The 15,906-nt window shown below is 42.2% G+C and overlaps 1 protein-coding gene across 3 annotated transcripts in view; it reads right to left on the bottom strand.

The window, feature by feature from the left end:
• The window catches only part of CNNM2 (cyclin and CBS domain divalent metal cation transport mediator 2), a 190,966-nt gene that overhangs the window by 15,824 nt on the left and 159,236 nt on the right, over positions 1–15,906 (bottom strand). For 2 of the 3 annotated variants that reach the window (XM_067536967.1, XM_067536965.1), the window contains exons 3-7: positions 14,220–14,357; positions 11,938–12,107; positions 8,273–8,366; positions 5,372–5,437; positions 608–792 (exon numbers count right to left, since the gene is read on the bottom strand). In XM_067536967.1, the coding sequence (XP_067393068.1) occupies positions 608–792; positions 5,372–5,437; positions 8,273–8,366; positions 11,938–12,107; positions 14,220–14,357 (653 nt within the window). The remainder of the gene's footprint in view (positions 1–607; positions 793–5,371; positions 5,438–8,272; positions 8,367–11,937; positions 12,108–14,219; positions 14,358–15,906) is intronic. The other variant, XM_067536966.1, reaches the window with a different exon arrangement.

Below are 15,906 nucleotides of genomic sequence, written 5' to 3' on the forward strand. Positions count from 1 at the left end.
ACAGAGCTGAAGAACAGGGCAATATGCCCATTGGTGGTTAGCACGAGAGACAGGCCTGACGTGGGAAGTCCAGATGCAGAGATGAATTCAAGACTTCTCCATAGTTCAGGAAGGGGGACAAGCTGGGAAGCAGAGAGGCAGGTTGCATCCCAAGTTACATTCTGGGCCAATTTTTAAGTTAGAAATGAATCAACTGCAGCCACCAGAAAAATCTTCATTCTTAGAAAAGGTACGCCATCAACTAATGAGAGCTCTCTCATTCAGATTGTTCAAAAGGCTTTACAAAACTTCACAGCAATAGATGGGCTTTCAAGAATAACTCCAGTGGGAAAGATATTTTTATTTAAAGCTTCCTCTGAATTGCTGGTAACCAGAAAATGAAGTGCCCAGTCCAATTTCACTGTCCAAACAGAGCAATGGAGGAAAAGTCAACGAACAGCAGAAATAGGGGAAAGCAGGCAGTTTAAAATGATTGCTGGTTTCATAACCCTAGCTGCTCTGAGTGACTCAAGGACATAACAGATCTGCAATCTCCATCCCCCAGCTCTCAGCTCTGTAAGATAGCACAGCTTTTCTGAGAGGGAAGCCCTGCTGTCTCTTTTCCTACCTTGACAAACTGAATATCTGAGAGTGCTTTCACTGAGTAGTCTGGGACGTACACCTGAAGGAAAGATGCATTCAGCTGGTTGTTGCTGCTCCCCAATGTTGGCGTCACCGCTTCAATGCGATCACCTCGATTTAAAGAGTCTGAATGGTTCAAGCCACAAGGACGAGGTGGTGACTTGTTTTCAGCTGAAGAAAAGGAAAGAAGAGAGAAAAACTTTGTAAATAAAGCAGGAAACGTTTAAAGTAATTAGTTCACAAAGACATTTGTTAACCCATGACGTAGCATGGAAAACTGCCCAGGTACTTACATCATTGAATACACAAAGTACAGTTCAGCAGCAAAATTACCATGAGAGTTTAGGACATTTGAAATCCAGAGCTAGTCTGTGACATCATTATAGCTAGGATAAGCTGTTAATTATCATGATCACAGATATTGTACAGTGCCTCTCATCCACGGACCTCGGAGCCCTTTACCAATATTTACTTCATTACAGCATTTAGAACCTGACAGCTCTACAGTAGAACTTCAGAGTTACGCACACCTCAGGAATGGTGGTTGTTCGTAACTCTGAAATGTTTGTAACGCTGAACAAAACATTAGGGTTGTTCTTTCAAAAGTTTACAAGTGAACATTGACTTAATACAGCTTTGAAACTTTACTATGCAGAAGAAAAATACAGCTTTTCCTTTTTTTTTTTTGGTAGTTTATGTTTAACTGTTTACTACTGTGCTGGATTGGCTTTTTTTTGGGGGGGGGGGGGAGGAGGGCGAGGTCTCTGCTGCTGCCTGATTGAGTACTTCCGGTTCCAAACACGGTGTTTCAGTTCATAACTCTGAGGTTCTACTATACCTATCTCACCCAGATGTTATCTACTGGTTGCTTCACAAGTTAAGGTGTATCCTCCTTTAGAGGATGTGGGAATGCCAAATGACATGGTGCTGAATGGGCCAAAATGCTCTCACATTATTTTATCAGTTTCTGAAATGTTTTCCCTGACACATGCCATGGCTCAGGGTTTGAAGCGATAACTTGTGCTGAAAACAAGACAGGAGCCCAAGCTCAATGTGGTACAGAAGCTCTGTCGGCCAGGTGACTCAGTGGAAACAGTGCATTACTCTACTCTTTATGGGGAAACACCTAGATTCTGGAGAGGCCTTGGCATCCTCTCTCCTGGGGATGTGCTCACCTATAAAGAAAGCAGAGCTTAGCTTACCTGCCGACACATTATAACCATCCCAGAAGGATGCTCTGGCCATAATTTACCTACTGTAAAGTTGTTTTCAGTAGATCTGATGGTCGTTTCTGGCCTTAAACTATGAAAATACTAACATGCTGCTTTCCTTGAAATACGATGTTCACTTCCTTAAGTTTCCAGCAACTCAATGCCCTACAAAGACTGGGGCCTGCAGGGTACATCTACACAACAACAACAAAAAAGACCTGCGGCAGTGAGTCTCAGAGGCCAGGTCAATTGACTTGGGCTCATGCTGCAGGGCTAAAAATAGCAGTGCAGACTGTCAGGCTGGAGCCCATGCTCTGAAACCTGGCAAGGAGGTTTTGTCTTGGAGCCCAGGCTACACTGGTATTTTTAGCCCTGCAGCACAAGCCTGAGTCAGCTGACCTAGACTCAAACTCGCTGCGCGGGTTTTTTTGCTATGTAGATGTACCCACAGAAACTCATTCCAAAATGCAACTTCCCAAGACTTTCAGCAGGTCCTTTTCCCTATCTGGATGCAAATACTGTGTGCGTTGATGAAGATACAGATTATCTGTAGGATCAATGGGGTTTTGGTCCCTATCAGACCCAAAGTTCACCAGTTCCAAATCAAAGACAAATCTGGCTTCTTCTGAAAATCTCATTGGGTAGCCAATGCACCAAGTGAGAGGTCTCACTTTAAGACACCATGGTGAAAGCCTTTTTGCATTGGCTTAGCTACCAGCAGAACAGTATTTTGATAGCCCAAGCCTTTCTTGAAAGGAGTTTTTAATCTTAAGAGGTTTCACAGAGCTCTTAGCATGGTCTCCTTCACTTCATCATAACATTCTTAATGCCCTCTTTGGCAGGTGACACAGATCTGCCCTGCCTTCTCACTAAGCCACAGTGTCATGAGCAGCACAGTCCACTCTCTGAACTGGCCACATGGATATGCAAACCACATTGTTCTTGCAGGAGAATGAAATGTGCTTCTTTATCTCTTGGGTTCTTTTACCTTTTTTCTCTTTCTAAAATCCTAGCATCTCAGACTCCTCCTAGTCTATAAAGGAATTGAAGTGACCCATTGTTTATTTCCCAATTGTTTTTAAAATCCAGTGGCTACTTGACTTCTTTCATTCCAAAGCAGCAAGGAGGAAAACAAAGGGTTTGGGAAACAGGCAATTCCATGCTGCAATTTCTAGGGGCAATGTGAAGCTCAGACTCACAGGCAAGCAGTCTGATTTCTGTCAGTCCTTCATATGGATACCACCACGTCGACTTGTGAAACCATTATAAGGCTGCCTACAATGGCTATTATCAGAAGCAACCTAATGCTACTAAGGCATCTTTCTTCACAGGATGCTTAGTACTCTGACCATATGCCATCACAGACCAAATCAATCAGTCTTTGCTTTCCCATACTGATAGCACAAAATGCCTATCTACGTGGCAAGAAGAACACCTCCCTAGTTTTTGGGAGAAAGTTTTTTGTCTGAAGTAGCTTCGGCGTCAGTGTGAATCTGACATGCACTCCTGAAATCCTCATTCATCAAGGCTAAGGGTCAAAAAAATATGGTGAACAAAGAGTGTGCGTGGGGGGGAAAGAGTGCATGTGTTAAGAACATGAAGTGGATGGAGAGGGGACAGAACAAGAACAGGAGGCATGAAGGGGAGAGCACAAAAAGCAAGGAACACAGAAAGTACAGGGAAAAGCGAGCAAGGTAGGGCATGCATGCGTGTACGTGCAGGGTGTTTTTGGGGGTAGGGGAAGTGTGCATGAAGAAGTGAGGAAACAGAAAGAGCATGAGACAAAGGATATCAGGCAGGTCCATGTTCTCCGAAGAAGAATTCCCCCTCATCTCCGCAAGCAGGTCAGCTCGTATCTAGAAAGCTCTTTGTTGCTTGGGCCCTCCCAAATTCCTACAGAGATGATGCAATGGCACACACCACAGGCCAAAACAGCACGTTACACATTTTGGATGAACACAATGGGACCTTTTTCAGAATGCTCCAATATCATAGCCGAATAACCCAGTATGGTCACCTCTCGTACCACATGTTCAGCAGCACAACTGACATTGAGCTGCACTGTCAAATTGCCATAGCAACAAGAGTTACCATATGAATTCATTTCAAGTGGCGTATTCTGCCCCCCCCCCCCCATTATTAATTTCCATTATTATTTTATTTTTCAGTTGAAAAAAGCTAGGAAAAAATGTCTGGCATTTATATTGGAAATAGTTCGCAAGTGTGAGGGACACATTTCATTTGTAAAATGGAAAAATAAAAAAAAAGATGACCTGGGCACAGCAAAATAATTGAGCAAAAAAGATAATCAAAGCTGCAGAGTTTCAAGAAAAAAATAAAGCCATCAAATAGTTTAATTAAAGAGAGATTAAACTTTTTCCCCTTGGATTTTAGCCGCTGGAAACTTTAACTGGGCCTGAAAAAAAATCCCCTGTAGGGCAATAACCTGTAGTTTGTTTGGAATGTGCGTAATGCTAATTTCAGGACAGAGAGTAAAATACAGCAGAAAATTAAAAAGAGAGAGGAAAAACCCAAGGAGTAGATGCCGCATAAACACCAAAAGCTCATGAAATGGACAATGAGGGCTCCTTTTGGTGTGTACATTAACGTTTGGGGGAAAGGGGATGGTTTTGGTTTTTTAAGCACACACATCATTGTCCTGTGGTAACTTCGGTGGAAAACAAAATTTCAGTGTGACTAAGAGTGTTGAGGAACAGTCATTCTTGTACACTCTGCCATTTCCTTTTCATTTATCTCATAACAAGAGCAGGCATGCACAGTGCTCACTACAGATAAGGTTGGGTTCCAACGTTACAATCTGGATTCCTCTCTTCCTTGTTTCCAATCATTCACAAATGCCCCTAACAAGTTCTTTTTGGTCTGATACATTCCATACTTGGTCTCAGCCCTCAAGTGAAATGTTTTTGGGAAGTTTAAGCAAAATCAGTTCAGTCATTTGAGTAATGGATGGTCTTAAAATAAATAAAAAACCCAATCCCCACATTTCCCCCATATATCTCATTCACGCATTACATGTATGAATAACTCAAATACCACAATGGGCAGAACTATCAAATTTGGCTTCACTCATAAGTCTCCATGGAAATCTTTGAAATAAACCAATTTTGAAGACAACAGAGTTTTTGAGCATGTGACACAGGATAGTCTATGTATGAACAATAGAATTTAAGTTTTGCTGGGAGATAAGGTACCTCTTTCTCCGTTAAATTTTATGTTTTGGCAGTTCAGCAGTATGCTTTCCTCCGTTGTAGATCTATCTTCTGCAGAATTGAGACATTTTGTATATTTTTACTTGAACTCAGGCTAGGGACCAGAATATTATCGCTTAGTTCATTTTGATGTTAAGTTTGCTACTAATTAGTTATAAATGAAAGTTTAGGATACCTACCGGTCAGGCCTATCTCTTGGCTGAACTTCTCTCTAACAAGTAAAGGGGTCAGACAAACAGAGACTGCAACTAGCTTTTTATGAGATAAGTGCAGTCACAAGAATGATGAAAAAGAAGCATGCAGAATTACCTGGAGAACCTGCTGCTAACAATTCTGTTCTGCTGACAACAAAGGTACGAGACAGGGACAAAGGAACTAGAAGAGGGAGAGAAAAAGGATGAGATCATGACCAGGAAGGAGACAGCTGTCCACGCTTGCCAGGGAAAAGAGCTAATTCACACTCTTTGAAGAAACCAGAAGCACAAACCAATTGCAGAAAAGAAGAGCGGGTGGGAAATCTGATTAGACGATTCGCAGGAATAATTAAAAATAAATTAATCAGCAAAACTACATGGGCACCACTTGGCAATCCTTACTGCTGTTCAGCACAGAGATCTCTATTTACATTTCAAGACCAATTCATTTAAAAATAGCACACAATGCAAAAGCAGTAATCACCTTAGCCCAAGAGATGAAGAATAAAAATGAAAACCCAGCAAGTGCTCTTGGGGAGAGGCCCAACTGGGATAACTAGATATACAAACAAAAAGAGGGTAGATTTCACCATTCTTCAAATTATTTTTTATCAGACCATCAAAAAGGGCCTGAAATTCTCCAAGTTTAGATATTTTAGGGTGACTTTAATAGTGATAATTTGCACTTATGTAGCACTTCCCATCTCTAGTTCAAACTTTACAGACATTTAAGCCTCAGCACCCTTGTATTGTCTTCATTTTCTAGAGGGAAACTGAGGCTCGGGGGCTGTTACAGACTTGGAGTCTTGAAGAGATGGGTAAGAGCACCTACTCTTGCTCTGCAGTGCCTTTTTCTGGCTATTACCCAGAGTGCTGAAGGGAAACAGCTTCCAGACCTACATGGACCAACAATAGTTATTTTATTTATAAGAGTTCATCCCGCCAAAGCAGCACTCATAAAATACCATCATAAAATGTACCCTCTTACATACAGAAAAATGCACCCACAAACTAAAGAGTTTGCTACTGAAAAGGGACTGTAGGGAAAGTAATAAATACAGGGCCACTAGTGGTCAATTTAAAACATACCCCAGATGTGTGCACTTGAAGTTTGGCAAAACAGGGACCAATGTAGATTTCATAGTAGGATGCCCCCTATGGGAAAGGTTAAATGACACGACCTATGGTGGAGTGGTGGGATCCCTAAAAATACAGGTGATGTCTGAGTGCAATGAAGGAAGGAGAACTCAGAGAATACCAGCAAAAAAACCCAAAACACACACATTAGGAAGTTCATACTGAACAATACTGGCAAAAGCAGTAACTGTGAAAAATGTTCAAATGTAGCCTATGTACTTGTAAGGTGAGAGCACAGATGAAACCCTTCCAAAGAGCTGTGCTTTAGCAAATCTGCTGCTGTTCAAGTCACCTGTCAAAAACCCGCAAGGTTTCAGTAAGATCTATTTTACTTCAGCACACATCATCAAGGAACAATAGTTCCCTATTTTGAATGTGAAATTGTTAACATACATCCAGAAAAAATGTCAGCTAAATGGCAACATAGAGCTTACTGGTTACATCTCAAATATTCCAGAGAATTGCTTTTGTCTCTGCAATTTATTCTAATCATCTGCTCTTACAAGGAAATGAGAATACCTTATTTATATAGAATGCTTTTCATCCTAAGGGCTCCCAAAGCCATTTAACAATATATACTGAGATCATTAACCCACTTTTGAACTGCAGCTATCTCTTGGGTGGAACATGGAAGCCGTTCTGCTCCTGTGACACCAGAAACAAATTTCACTGTAAGTGAAGAAAAACTTCTCCATTTGAAGCCACTCAGGGAATTTTAGGTAGGTAGAATGTAACAGCTAGGACTAACCCACCAATACTTGTGAGAAGTGTTGTGGGATTTTTAATTACTTCAGCTGATCAGGATCTTGGTTTTGTCTCTCTAGCTGAAAGGCAGCATTTCCAACAGTAAAATATGTCCCCTGGCACCCTGGTGGGGGCAGTGGCTCAATATTGTCTGAGATGGACAGGTACCACCTAACACTGACCCACTAACATCACTTTCTGCAGCATTAGAGATTTCTGGGAGGTCTCCCACTAGACACTGAGCCAGCACAAGCTGGTTTATCTCGTGAGATACAGTATGACAGACTCAGAGCCTGAAGTGGTATAAGCTGTAAGAGAGCAGCACACTTATAGAGACAGCTGAAGTGTTACCTTTACTTCTTGTAATCGGGGTTATCCCACAGTGCATGTCTGATATATGCTTATGTGATGGAGGTGGCTTAACAGGGTACCTGGCTCCCTAAGTTATGGCTTTTGTAATGAACATTTACCTGGGTCCCAACCAGCTTTTCACATTGCGGTTTTCCATATTTTGATATACATGCATTTTAAAGAGGATACATTTCTGTGCAAGTTGGTTGTATGGGCTGACTTTCAGCATCTTTGCATGATGGGGAAATCTCCCTTCCTCATTCCAGTTGATAATTCTCAGAAGCTCAGGCTTGTTTCAGAAACTTCAGACTTGTCTACATGACATTATCAATTGTTTCCTGATGAGAGTAGTTTTCATTTGATACCACTAGATGTCTTCCTAGCACTTAGCATGACTTATCCTGTTCTTTCAGTCCCTATTATGCTGCTATGAAAAAATAAAAAAAGCAACAAAAAACCCACTACCTAACTATCACTATGCAGCCAAGCAGAAAAACAGATCACTAACTGAGGCCAATATTCTTGTCTGCTCACAGCCTGCTAGCTGGCAAACTTGTGACAACTGGTCAGGTTTCATGAGTTAATACCACAACCAGTATCAACCCCTCCCAGATGTGAAACGTCAGGAAGCTAGTCCCATTGGCATGGCGCTACCATGTACGGTTGATGCCAGACACATCAAACACCGGAACGGTATCTCCTACGTAGCTCCCTCTATCCACATTAGCAGTGAGAGGCATGGCTGGGCACGAAGGAGTTTCAAAAGCAGAAGGTAAGAACATACCTGGCGATGCTGTGAGGGCCATCACCCCATAGTAGGAAAAAGCACCAGCTTCAAACTTCATTCCCTCTTTCCCAGCCTCCACTTCCACTTTTCCCTGTTGAGGAAAAGGAGAGAGCCATAATTAAAGGGGACCTCAAGCCTCCCATAAATCCAGAGACCTTATAACAGACTTGCACCTTGAAAGCTGCAGTCTCGCCTGAAGTAGCAGTTGAGGGTTAATTCCTGCCTTCCGCTGCAGTCTGTGAAAGTGCACAGATAAAGATGGAATCTTCACCTCAAATCATCCCCATTGCTCCACCAAACTTTCTGGCCTCATATCTGCTGCAGCTAATTTAACTCTGCAAGGTGGTGGTGGTGGGGGGGTGGGCAGAAAAATATGGTACCTTCTCAATGGTACTGCTGAACCTTTTTCCCCTTCCAAAGAATGCTTTGTGCGCCATCAGGCCATTTCCTCCCAGCTGAGGGGAAGGAGTTGGCTCCAAGTCTGAGAAAGCCCATACTACACCCAGTTTGTACATCAAGACAGATCTACTCATTTCAGGTAACTGCCCAAATTCACGCAGGCCCTTCCAAACAGAAACATAGGAAAACTCAACTAGGAAAGGGAGTAGGTTCAACATATTTTGGGAGGGTGAAGTTAAGATCGTATGCTTTTCCCAATAAGATTCCCACAGAAAAAAAATCCAACTCCTGAAAGAGTCCTCTTTCTCAAGCTTCTTTTGGTTTAGTTGGTTTCCAATCATTTTACAAATTTCACATCCGTTACTATTGATATGGATATTTATACAGGTTCTTATCAAAGGATTCTAAAACACTTTACAAACTATACATAAGTACACCATCATAGAAATGCAGCCACTTCTGGTGTGGAACACAGCAGTTATTTAACAACACATAACTTTATTATCTATTCTAGGAATGTATTTTTAGTGTTCCAATTACCATGGTATACAGGTAGCAAGTATGAAATTAGAAGCATCAGTGACTACTTAGCGGGACCCTGTTTTCAACTCCATCCCCAATGCAGTGGCATCCACTAGTCATGCAGCAGCATTTCTCAACAACCAGTCCCTGAACTGGAGCCGGTCCCTGAGATGTCCCTGACAGAGTTTACAAAGGCAACAAGCCACTCCCTGGTATCAAAAAGGTTGAGAAACACTGCACTAGTAGATTTTGGGACAAGAGAAGAAGAAATGTGATTCCATATCAAGTTGAAACTATATTTTGGGAGAGGAAGGTTAGGTAAACATAATTTAATTAATTACTTGCAGTGCTCTTGATCTCTGCTGGGCTGGGGAAAAGGAACAGACTAGGCCTTCCCACACATAATAGACACATAAGCCATTGAATGGACAGTCAGGTCAAATGGAGGCTATAATTTAGGTTTTGTAAAAACAAGTTGACACTAAACCTAAGACCAATATAAATGTTTCCATGTGTTTTTTTCAAGTTCAATTACAAACCATTTAAAATAATCCCAGCGATGCAGCAGCGTGCTAGTGCAGGAAAGTGCAATCAAACTGTCTAGTCTAATTGTCCAAGATGAGAGAAGTGCAAAAAGTAATCTAACAGCATAAACGGGTCAAAAGTACATTTGATCTTAATAATTATTTCAAAAAGGTATTATTAGTAATAGAGGCAAAGATTGATTTGCTAAAAATATGATGTTCAGCCTAGTAGAGTCACTTGAGTAATTATTGGCAATTCTTCATCATATAGTCATAGGCTCCAATCCTGAAATTAGGTGTATGCAGGTGGAATCTTCACTTGGAATCCCTTTGAAGTTAACAGTTGAAAAGTTCTGAGCAGGTAGTTAGCTGTAAAAATGGACCCTCGGTTCTGGGACCTATTATTTCATTAGTTGCATGCTCAAAAAATATCACCATTGCCAAATTTGGGCCACACAAAGAGTGCGTGGCATGCTGAGCAGCTTGAGAGCTGAGAATCAGGCAGCAAAATTCCACATACGTGGTACTGGCGGTGTTCTGCCACACTTTACAGGGCTGCGTTTGTGTTTTCCCAACACTCTTTAATGACATAACATGGATTTTGAAAAAAATGTTACAGATTGCTATATAATGTATTGCTATTGAAGAGATGAGCCTATCCAGTTGAAATAAATTACATTCCATAAATCAGTAAATTTCACTATTTGAGATTAGATTCAATTAATTTACAGAACTGTACGTTTGTTTTCTTGGGTATTTCCTATGTGAAGATTAATGCCTTGGGACATCCAGATCAGTGACTGACCATATTGAAAACCAAAGGGAAGTAATTACTATATGCGGATACTTGATCTGAGAGAACCAAACCTTAGTACCACTTTACAATGTATGTCTTTTTATACACTCACTTTCAGATGTGACATAGACATGTAGAAAAGATTCTTGTAAAAATAGCATGTTAGTTTTTACTAATGATATGCTTACTTATTACAAGACGTTTCATTTGTCTTAATGCATGCTCTTTATTATGTCCAGGCAATACTGCATCCTATGAACTTGATCTATTATCTTGCCTCCAATGTATTTCAAGCTTCGGCAATCCATTGCATAACTGTGGGAGGTTACAAAGCTGCCAATTCCTCATAGAAAGCAATCCATAAGAAAACAACTGGATACACAGCACCACATTTTTGGTGCTCCTTTTGTTCTTTATTACTAAGGTTATGTAAAAATAAAGACATCTTTTATGTTTAATGCCACATTGTAAGACAGTCTACTACACTGGTTTACAGCATGTCATATTACTATAATGTTGTTTTGAAAGCCATTTCATAAACACATCTGAACCCAGTCTACACTGTGATTTGAGAGCAAGATCTTTGCAGCAAGATCTATGTTTAAATACCATTTTTACTAGAAAGGTGTTAACGGGGTTTCAGGCTCAGTGTAGACAAGACCGAAGTATTCCTATGCTCCTGCTGCTTATCTTCTGAGGAGTAACGTTCAGGAGATGAGCACTGAAGAAACTAATGAGAAAATATATTTCCTAATAACAAAGACAAGAGTACTTCCTCATCACTTGCCTATCACCTCATTAGATCATTAAGCAGGGTCAGGCTAGGATCACTGCTTGGATGGAGGACCTGTGGGAAAACCCAGAACGATGGAGAAAGTGATGTTGGCAATTCAGTAGGTGGCGCTCTCCCCGAAATTAATACTGAGCTACTGCACTGTGGGGCTGGAGGTGCAGACGTTCAAACATGAAAAATGAGTTCCTGATCATTTGTCAAACATCCCACAGCGCTTGTTGCAAGAAAAAAAAAATGCAATAGCTACAGTCTCCTGGCTGAATTTCAATTCCAGTCATTACTTTTTGCCTACCAATGTTTTCCCGACTGTTTCAACTGGACACAAAATTCTACCTTCACTGCCTGCCCAAATAATACTGACTGCACTTCTCTTGCAAATTTCAACAGAGGATCCTTTCTGAGAAGTAGGGAAGTATTATCCACATTTTACAGAATGCTAAATTGAGGCTGTGAGCAGTTGAATGAGTTGTTCTAGGTTAGAAACTTAAATGGGGAGTCAGGAAGAGGGCCCTGGAATCCTAGCTCGCATACCCTAAGACGACGACTAAACTTAAATAGTTTAGATATGGAGGGGAAGGAGTAAGGAGACAGATATCGTGATATATGTATATAGAGTTATGTGTCTGACCTGTAAAATGAGAATGAAGTAGTCGACAGGCTTGTTTCTCTGGTAGAGGTAGTATTCTGCGGCTTTCTTGTTCTTCTCATCGTATTTCAGTTCCTGGATGACATTGGGATGTTTTAACAGCCTTAAGAGGATCTTCTCTGACATCTGGGATGGGCCAAATGCTTCTACTTCTATAACCACAAGACACAACTTGGCGTTACACCTCAAGTGCATGGGGATGAAATGCCATCACTTGTTAGGAAGCTTTCACTTACAACAGAAACATGGAAGCAGAGCCACGTTATAGAATAGGAGTTTTCCTGCTTTTTGAGCCTCTGAGGGTACATTTACACAGGGATAAAAGACGCACAGCACACCATGGCTGGCCCCGGTCAGCTGACTTGGGCTCAGGCTGCCAGCCTAAACTTTACAGTGTAGATGCTCAGGCTTGGGCCCGCACTCTGGAACGGCCACCTTCACATGGTCCCGGAGCACGAGCACAAACGTCTACACAGCAATTTTTCAGCTTGGAGCCCGAGCCCAAGTCAGCTGACCTGGGCCAGCTGCAAGTTTTTTATCCCTGGGTAGACATACCTTGTGGCAGATTTTCAAGGAGAAACAAGATATTCCGAATTTATTTTCCCTCCTTGAGTTAAGAACACACTTTTCAGATGACTGAGAATGATTTCCCCAACATGAAGGAAAAAGGAAGAGGGATTTGCCCATCTGTGAGCTCAGAAAGACATAGTTGTTTGGGCTTGCTCCTGGATTGTATAGGGAAGGGGTGTACAGTTGGGGTCCTGACGACCTTTCAGTTTTGTTTTGAAATGATGTTAAAGTGGATTAATTATTTATTGCAATTGTTTCTAAAGTTCTCCGATTGTTCATGGACCTAGAAAATTGCTATAGATAGGCCCACGATTTAAACCCAAAGTAGAAACAAAGTAAAGGTGACATGGCCCACACGGGGACAGTGGTTCAAAGTGAGAGGCAGAGTGCAGGCAAATTCACACCACGTGGGATTAATGCATAGCACACAGAACACACCTTATAACCTTCTGCTCTCAACCTTCCTAACGAGAGCTATTTAAAGTGAAAAAAGCCCAGCTTTTTGTGGGATAGATTTAGGCCAGGGACACTCAAGAGTAGACATGCAAATTGCCAATACTTGCTAACAGCTGGTTACAGGATAAGACTTTGGAGATAAAGGACTGTCCACAGATCCTGCTCTGCATTTAGAACCAAACTGTAACATCTGACTTACTTAGCAATGCTTCCAAAACCAAACTTAGTTTTAAATGATAAAATCATTTTACATTTCCTAGACAAGCAGAAACAGCACCACCAAATTAAGTCAATAAGAATCTGTCAAGAATGTGTTTGGGAACCTCAATGGACCTTCATGTAAATAAATGAACCAAGTGTTATTTGTTGTTAAAGCCACATCTTCCTGTTGAACTGTTTCCTTTCACTGAAAGTAGCAATGGTGAAAGGTGCCTGACTGAAAGGTCTGTACCTGGAAAACCATTGCCTGCACACCAAACAGGTCCAGCATGAGTTATAGTAGGTGAAGCTTCATACACGCTGCTACTAATGGTCTCATCTCTGATGCAGAAAGACCAACTTTATGATGAAAGGAAAATCCAGTCTCCATAGCCTACTCAATCCATGGGCTTTCAGCAAAGACTGCCAGAAGGGGGCCAACCATCATGTGATTTGGGGATGCAGACATTTGCCCAATGAAAACTGGACTGAAGCCACCAACTCACGTCCCACAGACCAACAAGAAATCCATTTTAAAACATACAATCCAACCACCTGTTCAATTTGCAAAGAGAGGTTTCCATTGAGAGTCAAAGCCTCATGGAACAGGTTACACTTTCCCCCTGAAGTCCAGGATCTCTTCCCAGATGAAGCACCAAAGGGGAATTACAGTCCGTAGTCCAGTGAACTGGGCAGCTGGCAATGAGTCATCATTAGTTTGTTCCCTGAACTCTCCCTTGCTAGTGTACTTGCTAGTCATTAACCTGACTCTACACATGCAGTGTGGCACTTGTATTCATCCTTACCTTTCAGACCAATTTAAAGTTACTGGTCCACCCCTGGTAAATGTCCCACAGGGCTCATGCCGACACTGAACACAGGAGAGGAGAGAATTTAAAAAGAAAACACAAAATACACAAAAGTGGCATTATTTGTCGCTCGGTTGTCCAGCCTCCCTCCCCACCTGCCTCGCCAGCCTCCGCTGACAATCTAGCCCTCAGGCTCTTATGTGATTGCAAGCTGCGATAAGCCGCACTTGCCTGTTGCCAGGAAACGGTGCATTGCCAGGAGGAGCTGTGGCGATATTTTAACCTTCATTTCGCTGTCTGTCTGTTTGAAGGCAGAGAAGTCCTGCTTCCTGTCCCGATGGGCTACTTTCTTTTTCGTCTTGTTATCAGCTAGGAAAGGGAAGGTGGAGGAGGAAGGAAGCAAACTCTGTTAGAACAGGGTCCAATATGAATTGCACGGAATGTAATTATCTAAGACAACCCAAACCACAGCAGCCATCTAGAATAACAAACAGGTGAGATCTCCCTACAATATACTCAAAGCCATTTACACGAGTGATGAAACATTAAGTATACTACAAAGCTAAGCTTGCATTTGCTCCATGGGTGTGGTCTCTGGCATTTCAGCATCTGCAGCAATCCCTTTCGTTCTCCTATGCATATTATAGGAATACCTTGCAAATACTCAAGTTATTTAACTGCAGATTGAGCTATTTAATGTAACTGATAAGTACTAAAGAGCTACACCCTGCAGCTACACTAAGTAAGTTCATGGAGGACAAGTCCATCAAAGGCTATTAGCTAGGAGGGGCAGGGATGCTCTGAAGTGTTCCTAGCCTATGTTTGCCAGAAACTGAAAAGGGCAAGAGGGAATGGATCACTTGATGATTACCTGCTCTGTTCATTCCCTCTGAAGCATTGGCCACTGTTGGAAGACAGGATATTGGGCTAGATGGACCACTGGCCTGACCCAATACGTCTGTTCTTATGTACAGATCACTATATCTATTTTCTATGTATTATAAAATATTTCACACACACTACATTCAAAGGTTGCAAAGTCAAGCTCTCAGAAGTTAGGAAATACCAGAATTAAGATTGCCTGTGCAACTTTCATCTGGTCCCCTTGTGCATATGAATTATGGTACAGTCTTCAGTTACACAATCACATCCAATCCTCAGGCTTCTCATCCCAGTCCCAGTCTCCGTGGCCAGCCAGTTCTAATTCTCCCCATCCAAGCTTCTTATCTGATCTGTGTCTTCCCCCTATCCTGGCCTCCAATTTTAACCCCCTACTCACACTGCTGTTCCCCACTGCTCCCAGCCCCAATTTCCCTCTCCTGTTTCCTTATCCCAGTCAGGGCCAGTTCTCCCCCTAGATCTTGGCTCCTCATCAGATCTGTCTCCCTCTCCCCCAACCCCACTGGTTCTCAGTCCCAGTCTCCCCACTCAGCCAGTCCCAGTCTCTTCTGACATACTGATTCCAAGGACCCTCATCTCATTTCCCCCCTGCCCTAGTCATTTCTGATCTTACCCCCCACTGCTCTGAGAGCCACTCTCCCTTTCCCTGACACCCTCTCAGTCTCATCTCAATTCGTCCCTCTATGGCTCTTTCTCCCATTCTACATTCCGCCCCCAGTCCATCTATTGTTCCCCGGGCATTCAAATCAGATGTTTCCTTCTCAAAACTGCATGGGTTCCTCCACACTACCAGGCCTCACTGAGAGCACAGCAGAGACAGACTCCCTGAATGTACAGCCCAGAGCGGCAACTGCCCCAGGCTGAAGCATGACGAGAGCGGATAGAATTTTGGGGGTATTTTGCTGCTAAAAATCAAAGGAGTCTACTGAGCATGTGCAAACTGCGATTTTTCAAAGGCTTACAATTTTGCCAAATTTGGATGGATTTTCATGGGGATGGCAAAAAGCACATCCCTGAC

This window comes from Emydura macquarii, unplaced genomic scaffold (genome assembly GCF_026122565.2).
Source record: "Emydura macquarii macquarii isolate MOO-44397 ecotype Brisbane River unplaced genomic scaffold, CSIRO-AGI_Emac_v2 contig_3692, whole genome shotgun sequence".
Taxonomy (NCBI): domain Eukaryota; kingdom Metazoa; phylum Chordata; order Testudines; family Chelidae; genus Emydura; species Emydura macquarii.